At 39.0% G+C, this 20,259-nt stretch overlaps 1 protein-coding gene across 1 annotated transcript in view; it reads left to right on the plus strand.

Annotated features, from left to right (window-relative positions):
- The window catches only part of LOC131843249 (protein kinase C), a 29,993-nt gene extending 10,419 nt beyond the window's left edge, over window positions 1–19,574 (plus strand). The window contains exons 10-21 of the mRNA XM_059191861.1: window positions 150–286; window positions 1,803–1,896; window positions 4,458–4,514; window positions 6,545–6,625; window positions 8,586–8,749; window positions 10,150–10,382; window positions 11,146–11,294; window positions 12,640–12,692; window positions 14,582–14,768; window positions 15,866–16,005; window positions 16,996–17,094; window positions 19,455–19,574. Coding sequence (XP_059047844.1) covers window positions 150–286; window positions 1,803–1,896; window positions 4,458–4,514; window positions 6,545–6,625; window positions 8,586–8,749; window positions 10,150–10,382; window positions 11,146–11,294; window positions 12,640–12,692; window positions 14,582–14,768; window positions 15,866–16,005; window positions 16,996–17,094; window positions 19,455–19,532 — 1,472 coding nt within the window. The 3' untranslated portion in view covers window positions 19,533–19,574. The remainder of the gene's footprint in view (window positions 1–149; window positions 287–1,802; window positions 1,897–4,457; window positions 4,515–6,544; window positions 6,626–8,585; window positions 8,750–10,149; window positions 10,383–11,145; window positions 11,295–12,639; window positions 12,693–14,581; window positions 14,769–15,865; window positions 16,006–16,995; window positions 17,095–19,454) is intronic.
- Window positions 19,575–20,259: the final 685 nt, after the last annotated feature.

A 20,259-nucleotide genomic window follows, 5' to 3' on the forward strand; every position in this document is an offset into this window, starting at 1 on the left:
TGCCTCTTTGAATTTCTCTCTTAAAGAGACGACGACGACTCTTCATATAGTAGATCGCGCAATAGTATAGTAGAGTAGAGTAGAGTCTAGAGAGTTTACAGAGTTCTGTTCAGAAGAATTATATTTAGTAAAATTATATTACATTCCAGTATGTTCTATGAACGTGCACAAGCGATGCCAGAAGAATGTGGCGAACAACTGCGGCATCAACACGAAGGCGATGGCCGAGATACTCAACGAGATGGGCATCTCCCCCGACAAGAACCCCAGGCCCAGGCCCTCCAAGGTACCAATAAAACCCTTGCTGACTATATTGCTATAGAGTTAATACTCAACGAGACGGGTATCTCGCCCAACAGGAACCCCAGGCCCAGGCCCTCAAGGTACCAATAAATCCCTTGTTGACTATATTACTATAGAGTTAATACTCAACGAGACGGGTATCTCGCCCAACAGGAACCCCAGGCCCAGGCCCTCAAGGTACCAATAAATCCCTTGTTGACTATATTACTATAGAGTTAATACTCAACGACTTGGACATTTCGCCCAATAAGAACCCCAGGCCCAGGCCCTCCAAGGTACCAATAAAACCCTTGTTGACTATATTACTATAGAGTTAATACTCAACGAGATGGGTACCTCGCCCGACAAGAACCCCAGGCCCAGGCCCTCCAAGGTACCAATAAAACCCTTGTTGACTATATTACTATAGAGTTAATACTCAACGAGATGGGCATCTCGCCCGACAAGAACCCCAGGCCCAGGCCCTCCAAGGTACCAATAAAACCCTTGTTGACTATATTACTATAGAGTTAATACTCAACGAGATGGGTACCTCGCCCGACAAGAACCCCAGGCCCAGGCCCTCCAAGGTACCAATAAAACCCTTGTTGACTATATTACTATAGAGTTAATACTCAACGAGATGGGTACCTCGCCCGACAAGAACCCCAGGCCCAGACCCTCCAAGGTACCAATAAAACCCTTGTTGACTATATTACTATAGAGTTAATACTCAACGAGATGGGTACCTCGCCCGACAGGAACCCCAGGCCCAGGCCCTCCAAGGTACCAATAAAACCCTTGCTGACTATATTACTATAGAGTTAATACTCAACGAGATGGGCATCTCGCCCGACAAGAACCCCAGGCCCAGGCCCTCCAAGGTACCAACAAACACCCTTGGTGACTACGTTACTATAGAGTTAATACTCAACGAGTTGGACATCTCGCCCAATAAGAACCCCAGGCCCATGCCCCGCTGGGTACCAACAAACACCCTTGTAGTCAAGAAGGGTGTTTGTTGGTACCTTGGAGGGCGTGGGCGTGGTCGGCACTATAGAATTAATACTCAACGAGATGGACATCTCGCCCAACAAGAACCCCAGCTGAGACCCCAGGTTCATCCTTACTAATTCTGTCTGTCTATCACTCTTTCACGCCAAAACTACTGAACCGATTTAAATGAAATTTGGTACACAGATAGTCTCAAGAATGGACATGGCTAATTTTTCCATGATAAAAAAAGGATAAAAAGGGGGTAGAAAGTGTTGTCATTTTGATTGAAACTTATTTTTCACTATTGATTGAATATAAGTAAAGAAAAAGTAAAGATTTTGACGGGACTTTTATTGGTAGGTAGCTGATGTAATAAGGAGTAACTTAGGCTACTTTTATTTTAGACAAATAAAGTTAAATTCCACGCGGACGAATTCGCGTGTACAGCTAGTATATAATATTTATATTAAAAATTAATGTTTAATCATGAATTTATTGATGATTGAACATATACGTTTGTGTAGTACCTGAACACGGCGCTACTAGAGGGCGCGCCCGAGCTCGCGTCCTCCGGAGACTCAGACTCCAAGGAACACGCTGAGAAGCACGACGACAAAGGTAAGGGACACCATCCACACCACCCAGCTAATGGTAACAGTAGCTACATAATAATGACAGTTCATAATGTATATTTGAAGTATGTACAGAAAATATATGTACAATACTTCTGCCTGGGAACCTGCAATATTCCAGACTCTGGTAATTACCAACTACCAACTAAGTCACAGGGTTAGGTTGGCTGTAACAGAAAGGCAAAGGTTTGTTCCTTTTTTTTATATTACTGTAGTTATTTGAAGTTACAATTGACATAAAGAATACATATAATACGAGATGGGTTAAGAAAGGGCAGATCCCCTCCGATCGATCCCCCATCCAATTCAAACGGGGATCGAAATTACGACGGCCTGAGCCGAGGTTCGAACCCCTAGTGGTGTCCTCAGACTAAAGTCGTATCCGTCAGGCGGGAGTTGGCCTTCAGCCGCTCCATAAGTCCTTCCTTTGGTTTGGAGTGCCATCTGCACTCGCCCCCTAACGTCCGGTGAAGCTGTAAAGGCCAGCTGCAGCCAACATTAGAGTAGTCCGAATAAAAAGGGCAGATTCCTGATGACAAACAACAATAAATAAAGATCACAACACAGCATCATCTAGTCCTAAGACAAGCAGAGATTATGTTATGGGTCCTAGACTACTGATATAAATATTTAGATATATTTTTGTAAATCCATACATAACTCAGACCGATACAAATAATCATACTCATGAATATAAATGTTTGTGTCTTGCGAGGAATCGAACTGCGACCATCGCTAAAATTATAATATTGTCAAGTAACATATGTGCTAGTATTAAAGTTAAAAATGCTGAATCTACAATTTCAGAACGACTATTTTTAATTACATTTCATCTTAATTTTATACAATTATGTATTTATATGCATGATAATGTAATACAACGAGTTTTGTTATGTTAGTGTTTATATAATGTTCTGTTTGTTAGTTGATAGATTAATTTTGTTATGTCCAGTGTTTGAATAGATGCATGTTACAGTTAATATTTTATATATATGTTTGCTTTGTCTAATTGTTTGTTTAATTTTAACGTACAGCAATTATGTTAGATAGATGAAGTTTAGATCAATAGATTATAATTCGTATTGCCAACATTAAGAGGTTAATGAGTGTACACAAAAATAATGTATGGGTACTAGACAACTGATATAAATACATGGACGCATTTTTTTTGTAAATAAATACATATTATACATAGAAAACACCTAGACCGACCGAGAATCATACTCATGAATATAAATATTTGCAACGTGCGAGGAACCGAACCTGCGACCATCGGATAGTAAAGCGGTGTGCTTAACCACTAGACCACCGAGGCTGTCAACTGTCAGTTATAAGTATAATTAGTAAATCACGGGATTTTACCACGTTTTATTTTTGTTGAGTTCCCGATATTTCGGCAGTGTTTCAACCGCCATGATCACGGGTGAACTGAAGAGCAGCTGGTAGATGGTAAATAAATCTTTTACGGGCAGACATATTCGTCTACCTTCACACGTCTTCGTTTGTTGCTACTATTGGTTCAGTTAGTTGAGATTATTATACTTTGTTTTATATTGTAACATAAAACAAAGTATGATAGTCGTAACTAACTACAGTAATTTATGAATACTAGAAAATAATTATCTATACATACATATAAATAAAATTGTAGTGTCTGTTTGTAATATTGAAATAACCGTTTTTTACACTACACGCATAAAAATATAAATACGGTACATTAATTTTAAACTTTCGTGTTTAATATACATTATTTAAATTATTAACCGGGTCTTAACACGAATAATTTTATGGCAAATAAAGGTATTTACCTTTCTCGACGTTTCGACTAGGTTTCACTAGCCGTGGTCACGAGCTGACTGGAGTAACAGCGATGTCAATGTAGATAGGTGACAGCAGTTTCTTCATCTACCGTCACTAGATTGTTTAACGAAAGTTCGCGACACAGCACTCACGGTATCCGTACACTTATTGACTATTGATGCTACTGAACTTTGCTTGAATTTATTTATGACTGGATTCCACGCAGATGATAATTTTAAGCCATCCTCTCTGTTGAAATTGGGATGTTTTTTAATTTCAATCGCCTCCCGGACCATTCGTGGGTAATAGTGGCGATCAGTAGAGAGGACCTTAGGCGCATGTAGTTCAATCCAGTGATTTGTTCCAGCGTTCAGTAGATGATCGGCAATCGCTGATTTGTGTGGTTGTCGATTTTTAACCGCTGCGATGTGCTCTTTGACCCTCTCGGCTATTGGTCGTTTTGTTTGGCCAATATAAGAGCTACCACAACTACAGTCAATTTTGTAGACACCTGGAGCTTCGTAAGGTAGCTTATCCTTTGGTGAACGTAAATTGTTCGTTACTTTTGAGGGCGCATAATACATAGGTAAACCTTTATTTGCCATAAAATTATTCGTGTTAAGACTTAGTTAATAATTTAAATAATGTAACTCGTAATTCGTAGTTATTAAAGTTCAATATACAATGTCTTGGTGTTATAAATGTTTGTTATGTGTTTGTATGTGATGCTTTGTGTGGCGTGTGCAGGTGGCGGACGCAGTCACTGGGACGATCTCGCAGACATATTCACGTGTTACGATCAAGGTTCTGTTTTTTGTTTATGGTGGCGGGTATTTTGTTTATGGTTGCTTATAAGGTTGCCGCACATGATATATGTTGTTAGAAATGGGGTTAGGATTATGTAATTTGTGTCTGTATCTTATATATTATCATTGTCATACTAAACACACTTAGTCGTGCTCACTAAAATGTCCAGACATGTGGCGGCGTGGTGGGCCGGGTCATTGGGCTTCCTAAAATATAGTCGAGTGCAGTGATGGCTGGCTCATCCAACATACTTGTGAACGAGTGCTGCTTGTAGGGACTGATCTGCTCTTATCACTACGACTGATTTAATCTTATTTGTATATTTATATTTGACCCAAATAAATTAGTGCTGGTTGGTAGTTTGTATTCACACGTTTCGACTTGTAAATGTAAACTTACAAGGATTATTTAAAAGAGCAACACACAAGTTTCTTGCTTGTTCTTCTTGTGATGAGACAGCATTCCAAACGAGTAGATAAAAAACAAGATGTTATGACAATTTAAAAGAGCTTAAATTAAGTTTATTTGAATAAATGATTTTCTATTCTTTCTATTCTATTCTATAAAATTCTCGAGTCGCAATGTTTGTTACCATACTCCTCTGAAACGGCTTGACCGATTTTTATGAAATGTTATATGCATATTCAGTAGGTCTGAGAATCGGCTACTATCTATTTTTCATACCCCTAAGTGATAAGGGTTGTCCACCCCTAACATTTATTTTTATTTTTGTACACCATTTTTACTATTTTATTATTTGGCATTAAAAAATATATGCAACACGAAACTTTTACTATTCTACCATCTACCCTATTTTTTAATAGCGATATTAATACTTAAATTTATTTGGCAAAACAACGTTTGCCGGGATATACAGTCAAATACAAATATCCACACACACACAAACACACATATATAACTTGCACTATATGAAGCTAAAACCTCCTCAAACGCAAATAGAATCCCAGAAGAAACCTCAAACACTACAAATAAAATGCCAATGTACAAAACAATAGAATAGAATAGAATAGAAAATCATTTATTCAAATAAACTTACATTGAAGCACTTTTGAATAGTCATAACTTTTTTTTTTTAATCTACCGCTCATTCGGAATGCTGTCTCATCACAAGAAGAACAAGCAAGAAACTTGTGTGTTGCTCTTTTAAATAATTTATTCTTACTTACAATTTAAGTTTAAGTGTGTGAATACAAACCACCGATTAGCACTAATTTAATGAAATAATAAAATAGAAAAAAAACATTCAATATACAACAACTGGTTAAACAAGTAATAAGAGAAAATAAGTCATAGTGATTAGAGCAGACCAGTCCACACAAGCAGCACCCGTTAACGAGTATGACGGATGAGCCAGCCATCACTGCGCTCGACCATATTTTAGGGAGCCCAATGACCCGGCCCACCACGCCGCCACAAGTCTGGACATTTTAGTGAGCATGACTACTCAAAACACCAGACCACGTCATAGCTACTCACAATTGCAATTTATTACAATCGAATTGATATTGTCATTAAAAGTGATTATAATAAATTGATTAATGTTATCAAATATGCATCAATCAATAATTTATTTACGATATGTAAGTATGTAGAATAAACCAAATTCTAATCTACCACTATGAACAATCAATTGATTTACTTTCGTATTACTTGTAATAGAACTTACATACAAATCGTAACATTTCCTATGAGGTAGGCAGAAATAAACGCATCCATTTTACATTCTATACATGTACATACCTCATATATATAAAAATTGTAATAAAAATATATGATAAAATTTTACTTCTACTATAACTATCAATTTCGATTTGTTGTTGGTATACCATCTTCGTGTAATCATATAGATAAGTTAATTATTTATATTTGGTTTCATTGGTAACAAAATAAAAAAAAATGTGCAATGCAAGTTGAAATTAATAATTGTATATATTATAGTCTCTTTTTGTGTGGCAACCGTTTAATACCTTTTGTAGCAATGTTTTTCATGATCTTTACATATGTAGGTCCGCCTGAAAACGGCAACGGCACAGTGTGCCGCTCGCAGTGGGTCGACGATCTCGTCGACGTGTTCACGTCATACGAAGGTTTAAAATTCTTTCACACTTTGGTGGCGGGATATTGGGATTATTTATTTATATATTTAAGGCTAGTAATGGCCTATATCATATATAATTTATAGACTAACATACATTCATTCATCCATAATTTAAGAGCTACGCTCTTGTCGGTGGAGCTCTTGCCACTTTCTCACGACACGACTCCCATTTTGTCCTCAGTTTGTTTGATGTAGCTATGCCTTGGTCTTCCCCTCCCCCTCTTTCCTTCTATTTTCCCCTCAATAATAATTTTCATGAAATCATCGTGCCGTATCAAGTGTCCTAACATTTTTCCTCGTCTAATATACATATGAATAATATAAATAGGTATTGTCAGTGTGGTCACGGCACTGACGCCGGCAATCTGCTACAGTAACGCCGATATAACCTCTTCGGGGAGTTGTCTCTCCTCCACTGCGCTCCACTCCACCTGCGTCACCCTCAATGTCAGGTTACACCTGTCTGTATGTAGTCGATGTCCTGCTCCTTAGTGTAGGAAATAGGTTCATTGACATGGTCGGTGTACGGGGCGGGTCTACCTAAGGGCTTTTTGGGCTGCAGCCCAGGGCCCCAAGGATACAAAGGGCCCCCAGTCCCCACTGAAATACCTATTATGGCACTGGCAACCTTGAGATCAATCAACCCATTCAAGTGCGCGTCTATCGAGAGGAACGGGGATTTCTGGGCGCTTTTTTGGTCGGTGTATTTTTTTAGTTGAGTAATATAATTAGGTTCGGTTCCTCTAAGTAGATTTAGCTTACTGATTCACTATCCGCCCCTGTCGGTGTAGCAGCATGCTATAAGACCTTGGGTTCAGTGCCACAGTGATTGCGATTTACTTGCAAGTGTGTTGAAAAATTATATATGACATGTATGCGAGGTGTAACTGAAAATTTAATACCGTTTAACTAACACCTATATAGAAATACACTCTGTAGCAGTAAGTAAAGCAAAAAGTATAAGTGGCAGTAAAAAAAGGTTATATAAAATTATGAACTGTAAACACCCTGTATCGTAATGGATGGGCCATTACGATACAGGGTGTTTACAGTTCATAATTTTATATAACCTTTTTTTATACCTTACATATATAGTTATTAACATTTAAATTGAATAGCTTAATTATATGTTGTATTATAAACACCTTCTATGCATGCGTACACCTATATTACTCATATAAACGAACTATGCGCATGAGTAAAGATCTATACAGAGTCAGAGACGAGTTCAGACGTAAAATTTGTCATTAACTTTCAAGTAGCTGCTAGAAAGTTCCGGCTTGTCTTTACGCATTTTTAAGGTTTCTTATGAATATATGAAATATTGTTTTCGCAAATACTGAATGTGGTAGATATTCGCGGGCTATCTCGTATGTTTTTTTTCAATACTAAGGTTATTTTGTTCTGCAAATTGGTTTTGGTTTGTAGAAATAGTTTTGTATTGTGGAACACAGTAATCATATATTATACGTAGTGTGGAAATATTAAAGCTTGCACTCTGTTTATGTATTTACTCATGTAACTTTATGTATAAATTATTTGAGAATGTTAATTAACTTTCGAGTAATTGTATACAGTATAGCTGTTTTGTAATTTAATGAAGTACAACAACTGTGTTATATTGTAAATGGGTATTATATATTCAGGGCAGATAACAGTGGTATCGTTACGATTAGCAGCTTCTAGTTACTAGGCAGTATAGCGCAGTTTTAGCGCTAGACTCCAAAGCCTAAAAAAAAAAGAAAATTAAATATTTCTCCGTTTATATTTTTCATAGAACTATGATGAATATATCCGAAGAAATATATATATTATAGACAGTTTCTTCCTATCAAGATTTGTGTTTATAGATTGTAACGATACCATTCTTAACTTAATCCCCGTATTTAAGGGGTTGAATATAAGGGTAGTAGTGAGGTAGTGGGTAGTAGCGTGTGTGTGGTGTGCAGGGGGCGAGACAGGGGGCGGCGCGGGGGGAGGAGTGGGGGGCGTGATCGGAGCAGGGGGCGCGGGACACGACAAGGTCTCGCTCGAGGACTTCCACTTCATCAAGGTGCTCGGCAAGGGCTCCTTCGGGAAGGTCATGCTCGCGGAGAAGAAGGGCACAGAGGAGGTTCGTCAAATACATACTAACAATAGCTGCCTTTACAAGTACGCACTTTCACGCACCAATCGCCTTTAACGCGGGAAATTGACATTGTATATGTAGACAAAGAGAACAACAAGGACCGCGCGCGTTAACACGTAAGTGCGTAAAAAGTGGGCGCATTCCCGCATACAGCAATTGTGCGTGCCTGCAATCGTGCGTGTGTGCAGTCGTACGTGCGTGCAATCGTGCGTGTTTCAGCGCCTTTTTGTAATAATTGTCATTGCAAAATCGCGGACTTCAGACATAATTAACGTGTCGTTCTTTTTAGAATTTTATTTTTAATCTGTGGATTAAAAATAAAATTCTAAAAGAAAGTTAAATAACTTGATAAATACTCAGTATCACGTGCGAAAGAGTGAATACAAAAATAGTTGTAATGGAATAACTTTCGATTGCGCGCGCTTATTTTTCCGCGCTAAATTGCGAGCTCATAATGTGAAGCGCGTGAAGTATTGTATCGTATAAAGGCAGTTACTAGTAAGTAGTATAACGCGTGGATAGTTCAGTTGTTTTTCATTCAAGGGAACGAGGGATAGAAAATATGTAGGCCTTTTTCTAGTTTGATGTGACAAGAGAAAAAGAAACGTCACTAAATTTTATTAGTGACGTTTTAAAGTTTTATATTTTAAAGAACTAACTCAGCTTGCACAATGGTCTCTTATAACTGATTTGTTTTTTTTATCTTAGTATCTATTAATATTGGGTATATGTATTTGTTATTTAAGTTCTCTTATATTGCTATATAAGTGAATTTAATGGAAATTTGATCATTGAAATATCCAAAAAACACACCAGACAAATCAGTTGAATTAATTTTTTTTGTATATTTCAATGGGTTCTTTGAATATAGGATTGGATTTGGTAGGTGGTGTTTCTTTTTTACAAACAGACTACATTTATCCTGTTTGGTATTAGTGTTTTGTTTTAACTGTATATGCATGCAGGGATAATAGTAAGTAAATGTATTAATATATACATATATATGAAAGAAATATAAATAAGAAAAATAAAACAAAATAATACACATTGTAGAAATGACAGTCGATGTCTCTACATAAGAGGTATATGAGAAAAACTATTATTGGGGTACTTTACTAATGTAATAGAATCTAAAATTATGAGAGTTGCAATTTTTGTCTATTTGTTTGTATGTGCTAATCTCAGAAATCGGTTTTTTATTGAAATTAATTTAATAAATTAATTTAATAATAACATACCATTGTTTTGTATAATTTGCACGAGAGTAATTTAGTTAATAGCGTCAGGCCGAGCGGAGCTCGTGTGAATATGGGCACCGATATAAATACACATGGAGTTTTATGTTGACATAGAGGTAATGAGAGTGGTACGTGCCGTCGGTGCAGGTGTACGCGGTGAAGGTGCTGAAGAAGGACGCGATAATCCAGGACGACGACGTGGAGTGCACGCTGACGGAGCGGCGCGTGCTGGCGCTGGCTGCGCGGCACCCGTTCCTGACGGCGCTGCACTCCGCCTTCCAGACGCGCGACCGGCTCTTCTTCGTGATGGAGTACGTGCACGGCGGGGACCTCATGTTCCAGATACAGCGCGCCAGGAAGTTCGACGAGCCGCGCGCCAGGTGAACGAACAAACCTCACCACCGCCGCCACCCACGTGCTCGTCACGCCCTTCGCAAACCTCTCGTCACTCGTAAAACTTTCTCTTAGACGGCCAGCGACGTGTTTGTGATGCCTTAATGTTGCGAGTGCTCATAGAGCTCTCGTTCCTTGTTAAACTCTTTTAAAGGGCATTACAAATCGACAACGCTCTCGTAATGTCCCTTAAGTTACAGATACTGACGAATCGCACGCTATTTAAAATATTCTTTAATAAAAAATTAACAACGATCTCATTAAGAATACTTAGTTACGTACAAGTAAACCAATCAACAAACTCGTTTATCCTCTTATGCTATAAAGATTCCCATACTCATTACTTCAACAACACCGCAATTGCAAGCACTACGTTATCCATATAAAAAGTACTTCCCCCTACTCAGTGTATTTTAGAATTCAACCTGACATGGTACATTGCTCGCAATAGAGTTATTAGTCCACATTACTATCAATCACCTTCCCCCCTAGTCTTATGGTACTTTTTTTTTCAAACAATTCATAAGAATTGTCGTTGTATATTCGGTAGAACGATACGACATCTACCCATAAGCTAAGTGGCTCGATACCGTTTGAGAGATTAAGACCGAGCTGGTATCCAGGTGCTCCCGCCGAAAGATGATAGCAGTACTCCATGTGCGGCCGAACCTGCGACTTATATATGCGGGTCAGAGAAAAAAGCAATTATAAAGGTATACATAATACATATGTGGTACATGTGATATGCAGGTTCTACGCGGCTGAAGTGACGTTAGCGCTGCAGTTCCTGCACTCGCACGGCGTCATCTACCGCGACCTCAAGCTCGACAACATACTGCTGGACAGCGACGGACACTGCAAGCTCGCAGACTTCGGCATGTGCAAGGAGGGCATCATCGGTTAGTGCACTACACACTGCGCACAATACATGGCGTATTCTACACTACACACTGCGTACAATACATGGCGTATTCTACACTACACACTGCGTACTGTACACTGCGTACAATACATGGCGTATTCTACACTACACTCTGCGTACTGTACACTGCGTACAATACATGGCGTATTCTACACTACACTCTGCGTACTACACACTGCGCACAATACATGGCGTATTCTACACTACACACTGCGTACAATACATGGCGTATTCTACACTACACACTGCGTACTGTACACTGCGTACAATACGCAAACGAGGGTAACGCAGCTGAAGTCGAGTCACAACGCGAGTTTCAAAGCGTTTGTGGCCCTGGTCCCCACCAACTTGCTGCCCACCTTCATGAAAGAGGACTGGCCGAAAGGTGTGGTATATCGGCGCTACCGTGGCAGATTGCCGTCTTCAGTGCCGTGATCACACAGACAACAAAATATTTATAAACTAATACATTGATATTGCAATGTATTAGTTTATAAATATATTATATGTATGTTAGTCTATAAGGTATTTATAATATGGGCCTAGTTGCCTGAAATAAATGAATAAATACATGGCGTATTCTACACTACACACTGCGTACTGATAATACATAATACATGGCCCACTCTACACTACACACTGGAGACACGTCATATTGGACACTGTACACCAGTGTTTTCCAACGTGGGGCCTACGCCCCCCGGAGGTCAATTTGGTTTTTAAGGGGGACAATTCGAAAATTGACTGGGCGCGAGTTTAACCCTTACGCTCCGGGTCATCTAACTGCAATACTAGATTTAGATTTCAGTATCAAATTCACTGAAAATAGCAGATTGTTAAATAACTGTTTTATCACGAAATTAAAAATAAAATCTTTATTGAAGTTAACATTTAAAGTTTTTAATTATGTTTTATAAATTTTTAAAATTTTTAATTCAAACAATTTCCTAGTGATATATTCCTAAAACATGTTAATTTAGTTTCTTAAGCGAACAATTCAGTTTTTTAGTATTAATTATTATGTATGTAGGGGGGGGGGGGGGGGGGGGGGGGGGAGTTAAGAATTTTAGAAAGGGTACGGTGGGTATGTGGGTACGGTACAACACTGTTGTCAGTTGGGAAACAGTACAGGTCCGACCAAGTTTGGGGACTACAAAAGTATAAAATTGTTTTGTAGTAAATTAATAAATGTTAATTTACATAAATAAATATATTATTGTTATAAACACTGCTATACACAATACACTACACACCGCCCATAGAGACTTTATACTGATGTTTATGTTCTATTTTGTATTTAAACTATGAATTATGTTTTACAGATGGCGCCACAACTACCACATTCTGCGGCACTCCTGATTACATCGCGCCTGAGGTGAGTGTGCACATGATCTGTAATAATAATAATAGTGTAGAAAATGAAAAGATTCTTGTATTAGTCAGCTTGAAAGGAGAATAAAAAAACATGTTAAATATTACTAAATATACTTTAGATTTACCGCGTCGTGTTCAATAAATCTGCGTTGCGTGAGAATGAGTCTTAGTCCGCTTGAAAGAAGATCCTAAAATGTGATAAATACTCCAACTTACCTTATTTTTTCGCCGCATAGTTCTATTAGGGTTCACCTCAGTCATCTTAGTCATTGCGAGAGTGTTTTAAGGAATCAAATATCCTCACCGTTGCTTCTCAATACATTTATGAAAAGATCATCTATGCCAGAAGGAATATAGATAGTTTCAAAAGAGTTAGTGATTGCACTAATAAAAGCTTACGTAACAATAACAAACTGATTTTACCTAAATGTCGTTTGGCTAAAGTTAGTAATTCGTTTTATGGCAATTGCGTAAGGTTTTACAATAAAATACCAGAGTCTGTTATAAATCTGCCAGAAAAAAGATTTAAATGTCAAATAAAACAGTTCCTTTGCAAAAAAGCTTACTATAAAATTGAAGAATTCGTTAACGATAATAATGTTTTTATAGAAAAACTTTAAATCTATAGCACTGACAATATTATCTTATTACATTAATAATGAGTGCGTAGCGACTTCTATGTTGATTATCGCATGCCTCTTACTTGTTACAGCGTACTTATTTACTTAACACAACATCTATTCAAAAGAGCAACACACAAGTTTCTCGCTCGTTCTTCTTGTGATGAGTCTGCATTCCGAATGAGTGGTAGAATCAAAATATGACTATTCAAAAGTGCTTTTAATGAGTTTATTTGAATAAAGATTATTTCTATTTCTATTTCTATTTCCTCGATATTGGAGAAAATTCCGGTAATTTAAAAATATTTATAGAAGGTAGTTTCATTACCACGACGAATTCATAGATGACAACATATCAAGTAAATAATTAGTTTATTAGCATACAACGTTATAATTTGTTTATCTCATTGCTTTCTTGATTTAATTATTTTAGAAATATGAAAGCGTAGCGGTTTTTGTATTGATTGCCGCATGCATTCTTATGTAAAATGTGAATACTATAACCATCAGATGGCAATTGTGAGTAGCTATGACGTGGTCTGGTGTTTTGAGTAGTCATGCTCACTAAAATGTCCAGACTTGTGGCGGCGTGGTGGGCCGGGTCATTGGACTCCCTAAAATATGGTCGAGCACAGTGATGGCTGGCTCATCCGTCATACTCATGAACGGGTGCTGCTTGTGTGGACTGGTCTGCTCTAATCACTATGACTTATTTCCTCTTATTAATTGTTTAACCAATTGTTGTGTATTGAATGTTTTTTCTATTTCATTATTTAATTGAATTAGTGCTAATCGGTAGTTTGTATTCACACACTTAAACTTAAATTGTCAGTAAGAATAAATTATTTAAAAGAGCTACACACAAGTTTCTTGCTTGTTCTTCTTGTGATGAGATAGCTTTCCATATGAGCGGTAGGTTAAAAAAAAATGTGATGACTATTCAAAAGTGCTTCAATGTAAGTTTATTTGAAGAAATGATTTTCTATTCTATTCTATTATTACTCGGTATCGTTAAACTTGTTGCGTATAACTCTTACGCATCTCTGTATAAGAGAAGGGAGTTTTTGTAAGTCACGGCATTCGGTCGACGAACACAGAACGTGCCGGTTGTATTTTGGATACTCAAGTGGCGTGAAGTTGTATTAGATACGGGTTTAACCCGGATTTAGTTGGGATTTCTCTTCCGATAACCGGTATTAAAGCCTAAGTCGTCATTATAACTAGCGATTCTGACAGTGATTAAGGAGTATAGCGTGTGTGTGGTGTCCAGATCCTGCAGGAGCTGGAGTACGGTCCGTCGGTGGACTGGTGGGCGCTGGGCGTGCTGCTGTACGAGATGCTGGCCGGCCAGCCGCCCTTCGAAGCCGATAACGAGGATGATCTCTTTGAGAGCATCCTGCACGACGACGTGCTCTACCCCGTCTGGCTCTCCAAGGACGCCGTCTCCATACTCAAGGGTGAGTCCGCAAGACCCACCCTGTTCGACACTCTTTAAAAAAATAATCATTAATTTCCCCTTTTAAATCCTTAGAATCCTTTTTTCTTTATTTATATTTAATTAACAGCGTATTATATAATTTCCAAGTTTCTAGCATTAAAAATTAAATATTTTCATCTCCCCTTTCAACCCCTTACAACCCTTTTGTTTTATTTATATTTAAATAACAGCCTAAAAGATACGTTTCAAGCTTTTTGCTTTAAAGATTACGATATTTTCATACAACCCTTCATCTCCCCTTTCAACCCCTTAGAACCCTTTTGTTTTATTTATATTTAAATAACAGCCTAAAAGATACGTTTCAAGCTTTTTGCTTTAAAGATTACGATATTTTCATACAACCCTTCATCTCCCCTTTCAACCCCTTAGAACCCTTTTGTTTTATTTATATTTAAATAACAGCCTAAAAGATACGTTTCAAGCTTTTTGCTTTAAAGATTACGATATTTTCATACAACCCTTCATCTCCCCTTTCAACCCCTTAGAACCCTTTTGTTTTATTTATATTTAAATAACAGCCTAAAAGATACGTTTCAAGCTTTTTGCTTTAAATATTATGATATTTTCATACAACCCTTCATCTCCCCTTTCAACCCCTTACATCCCTTCTTCTTTATTTATATTCAATCAATAGGCTAAAAAATAAGTTTTAAGTTTCTAGCTTACAACCCTATACAATTTCGTATTAAAAGTAACTTATGACTTTTTTGATGGTCTGGATTATCTGCGTACTAATTTTTTGTGTACAAAATTAAAATATCGTACTTTAGTAAGTCGGGTATTCGGTTTGGAGAATGAGATAAGGCAGTGGAATCACAAGGTATTGAGGCACGACAACTTTTGTCCTCCATATCACCCTGTACGGCAACGCATACAGGGTGATATGCTTTGGACGGTAGATGATCGTGATGGTGTCGATGCGGGGACTGTTTTTTTTTTGGTTCTGTTTATCCTTTATCGGAAAGGCAAAAACTGCACCCATACAGCCATGTCTTCATATTTTTTATTTTGTTTGGCTCGATGTGGGAGTGTGACGTGTGACGTTGTCACGTGCAGGGTTCATGACGAAGAGTCCGGTGCGGCGGCTGGGCGTGGCGGGCGGCGCCGGCGGCATCCGGCACCACGCCTTCTTCAGGGACGTGGACTGGGACGCGCTCGCAGCCCGCCGCCTGCGGCCGCCCTTCAGGCCCAAGCTGGTGAGTACCGCGCACTACACCACACTACACTACACTACACTACACTACACGCTACATCCGGCACCACGCCTTCTTCAGGGACGTGGACTGGGACGCGCTCGCAGCCCGCCGCCTGCGGCCGCCCTTCAGGCCCAAGCTGGTGAGTACCGCGCACGACACCACACTACACTACACTACACTACACTACACGCTACATCCGGCACCACGCCTTCTTCAGGGACGTGGACTGGGACGCGCTCGCAGCCCGCCGCCTGCGGCCGCCCTTCAGGCCCAAGCTGGTGAGTACCGCGCACTACACCACACTACACTACACTACACTACACTACACGCTACATCCGGCACCACGCCTTCTTCAGGGACGTGGACTGGGACGCGCTCGCAGCCCGCCGCCTGCGGCCGCCCTTCAGGCCCAAGCTGGTGAGTACCGCGCACTACACCACACTACACTACACTACACTACACTACACGCTACATCCGGCACCACGCCTTCTTCAGGGACGTGGACTGGGACGCCGCTTCGGCTGGAAATTGAAAATTATCATTGTTTACTATTATTAGTCGTGTAAGAAAATCCAACATTTGGGAGTCAGAATATAATCAACAATATTTGTGTCGATTTTTTTCCGAATATATAGATAGATATAGAATATATCTAGAAGATAGAAGATAGATAGCAAACACTGACAATGAACAATGAAATAAACTAAATTAAAATATACCCAGCAAAATGTCAATATATCAAATGTAAAATTCCCTGTGACATCTTAAATAACAATGACAGTCAGAGATTAACTAGTCATAATATAGCGAAGCATAATGGTTACCCTAAAATGCTTCAACCACCCACCCAAAGGTTGTTGCCCCGGAGCTGATGCCGGGTTGAAAAGGTTCGTCCAGAAGCTCCAACCTTCACCCCCCTAAGGAGGTGCGGATGACCAATTAGTGGTTAGTAAAAGACAAGTTATTATATTGTTTTTTTTTTGTCTACAGAAAAGCAAGCGCGACGCGGCGAACTTCGACGCGGAGTTCACGAAGGAGGAGCCCGTGCTCACCCCCGTGCCCAACGACGTCGTCCGCACCATCAACCAGGTACGAACACGCACTAACACTGACACTGTACCATACGGAGTACTTGAAGAAAATCGCGGGTCACCGAGGTCCCTCACACTTGTCTATGTCGGTCGCAGTTTGCTTTGTAAGCTGTATATGAGTTAAAATGATATGATATGAAATACGGCATCGGTCCATCGTGTCATCGAATTGACACGTCGATTATCAATATATGGGGTGAATGACATGTTGTCGATGGTGGTGTGGCTTTTACACACACACACGACACCGTCCTCGCCGGCGAAGACGACGACCCCCAACACACAATATCGCGCATTCAACCGGGCGCCCGGGCACTCCACACCGGCGCCCCTCCGATCGATCCCCCGTCCAATTCAAACGGGGATCGAAATTACGACGGCCTGAGCCGAGGTTCGAACCCCTAGTGGTGCCTTCAGACTAAAGTCGTATCCGTCGGGCAGGAGTTGGCCTTCAGCCGCTCCATAAGTCCTTCCGCGGGTTTGGAGTGCCATCTGCACTCGTCCCCTATCGTCCGGTGAAGCTGTAAAGGCCAGCTGCGGCCAACAGCATTAAAGTTATCCGAAAAAAAAACCTTGAGGGTTATTTCAGTTACATAAATAAAATGCAAATTTGACAAAATAATTGTATATCTATACTAGCTCTTTTGGTGCCATACGTATTTTAGCAATATATGCCGAAAATGCTAGTAAAAAAGCGCATTTTTATAGATAACTAACTGTCCCGGCAAACGTTGTTTTACCATATAAATTAATAACGCTATAAAAAAATAGGGGTTTATTTAGAATTGTATGTATTTTTGTATATTGTATCATAAAAAAATAGAAACTAAAAATTTTGTCTAAAAAATAAAAAATAAAATTTAGGGGTGGACTACCCCTAACATTTAGGGGGATGAAAAATAGATGTTGGCTGATTCTCAGACCTACTCAATACGCTCACAAAATTTCATGAGAATCGGTCAAGCCGTTTCGGAGGAGTATGGGAACGAAAACTGTGACACGAGAATTTATTATAGATAATGTATATGAACAAGAGGAATATTTACCATATCCGCAACAATACACTAATATTCATAATTTTTTCAACATTCTCTTCAATACATTTTATACTATAATAATTAAAAACACAGAAATTGTTTATATAAAATATATGCAATCGAAGATAGTCAGAATGCAATATAATTAGTAAAGATACGAGCGCGGTTACCTTCGCGCGCCAAGAGTCGCCAAACCTAAACTGTTGTCAAAGGAGTTGTATCGCGACGCACAACAATTGAGTTTCTTGCCAGTTCTTCTCAATTCGATCTATATACCGAACTGGACGGTAGGGAAGAAAATAAAATTATAATGTAAAAATTTGACGTTCATAAGCGGCTAAAATGTCCTATATGAATAAATGATTTTTAAATTTGAATTTGAATTTCAACTAGCGAGAACATGGCACTAAAAGGGTAGTATTATAAGTACGAATAAATAGATTTATTGTATTGTATAAATTAAAAACATACTCAACAGAAATTTGAAACTATATTATATATGACGACCTCGGTGGTATAGCGGTCTAGCACACCGCTTTACGTCCGATGGTCGCGGGTTCGATTCCTCGCACGGCACAAACATTTGTATTCATGAGTATGATTGTCTGTATCGGTCTGGGTGTTTTCCATGTATAATATGTATGTATTTACGAAAAAAAAATCTATGTACTTGTATCAGTTATCTAGTACTCATAACACAAGCTTTACGTAGCTTAACGTGGGTCTAGATGGCGCTGTGTGAATTTTAAAAAGCATAATATGAGTGTAGAGCTATGTATGTAATGAATTGTTATATATGAAGTACTCACCAGGATTTAGAGAACTGAAAACACCTGAGAATAGAATAGAATAGAAAATCATTTATTCAAATAAACTTACATTGAAGCACTTTTGAATAGTCATTACATTTTTTTAATCTACCGCTCATTCGGAAAGCTGTCTCATTACAAGAAGAACGAGCAAGAAACTTGCGTGTTGCTCTTTTAAATAATTTTATTATTACTTTACATTTTTAAATTTAAGTGTGTGAATACAAACCACCAGTTAGTACTAATTCAATTAAATACTCAAATAGAAAAAAAATTGAATATATAACCAACTGGTTAAACAATTAATAAGAGAAAATCAGTCATAGTGATTAGAGACATGTCTGCACTCGTGAATTGAAAAGGATATTACACATTGCTGTTCATGTATATAAGGATGGTTAACGCTTACGGTTTGTTTATTATAATTAATTTAAAAAAATGATGAATAGAGTTTTTTTCCCCTGGCTGAGTATTCTATCATAATAATTGATGAATTTCTTTGTTCCCCGCAGGAGGAATTCCGCGGCTTCTCGTTCGTGAACGGCGACTACAACCCGACGCCCGCACACGAGCCCGCGCCGCTCGCCTGAACCTCCACCACCACGCGCCCTCACCATCACTCCCACCCTCACCATCACCGTCACCGTCACCACCGCCCCTACACTCCACGAGTTCGTATCCTATCGTTCTCTGCCTGCGGGTAGCATTACCAGTAGTATGACTATCGTCGCACGCCGTACGTTCTTTGACTCTATTCACTGAGACGAGTTATAGCACTTTCTCTGTCTTACACTTATATAAGATAGAGACAGCAATAGATCGGTTAGAATAAATGCATATATACAGATCGTTCACTTATAATTTTTGTTTCTTTTTCAGTGGATAGTATTATTATTACTATCACTAAAAAGAAATAAATGCAAATTAATTAATTATTTAAAATTGAACCCAAACAGAATCTCATTTAGAAGTTAGTATTGCGTACGCGTACTCTGCATTTATAACTTAACGATCAGATGCAGTAGAAGTCCCTATGTCCTCCGTGAATAGAGTATATTGTGGTGAAGCTTCATGGTGTCCCACCATTGCATATACCAATGTAATCTCGGAAAGTCTTCAATCGACGGTGCGGCGATGGATATTCGAGAGATTATCCTATTAATACGAGAGGTTGAAGCAATTATAAATTGTTGTAAATATTGAGCGGTAGGTGGGGTGGGGGCGTCGCGGCGGCGGAGGAGGCCGATGAGTAAACCCCATTGGTGACAGTGATGGTGACGGTGATGATGATGACGGTGATGCTGACGGCTCGGTCGG

The sequence above is a fragment of the Achroia grisella genome, unplaced genomic scaffold, assembly GCF_030625045.1.
Source record: "Achroia grisella isolate CSIRO2021 unplaced genomic scaffold, CSIRO_AGI_Agris_v1 utg1086, whole genome shotgun sequence".
NCBI classification, from domain to species: domain Eukaryota; kingdom Metazoa; phylum Arthropoda; class Insecta; order Lepidoptera; family Pyralidae; genus Achroia; species Achroia grisella.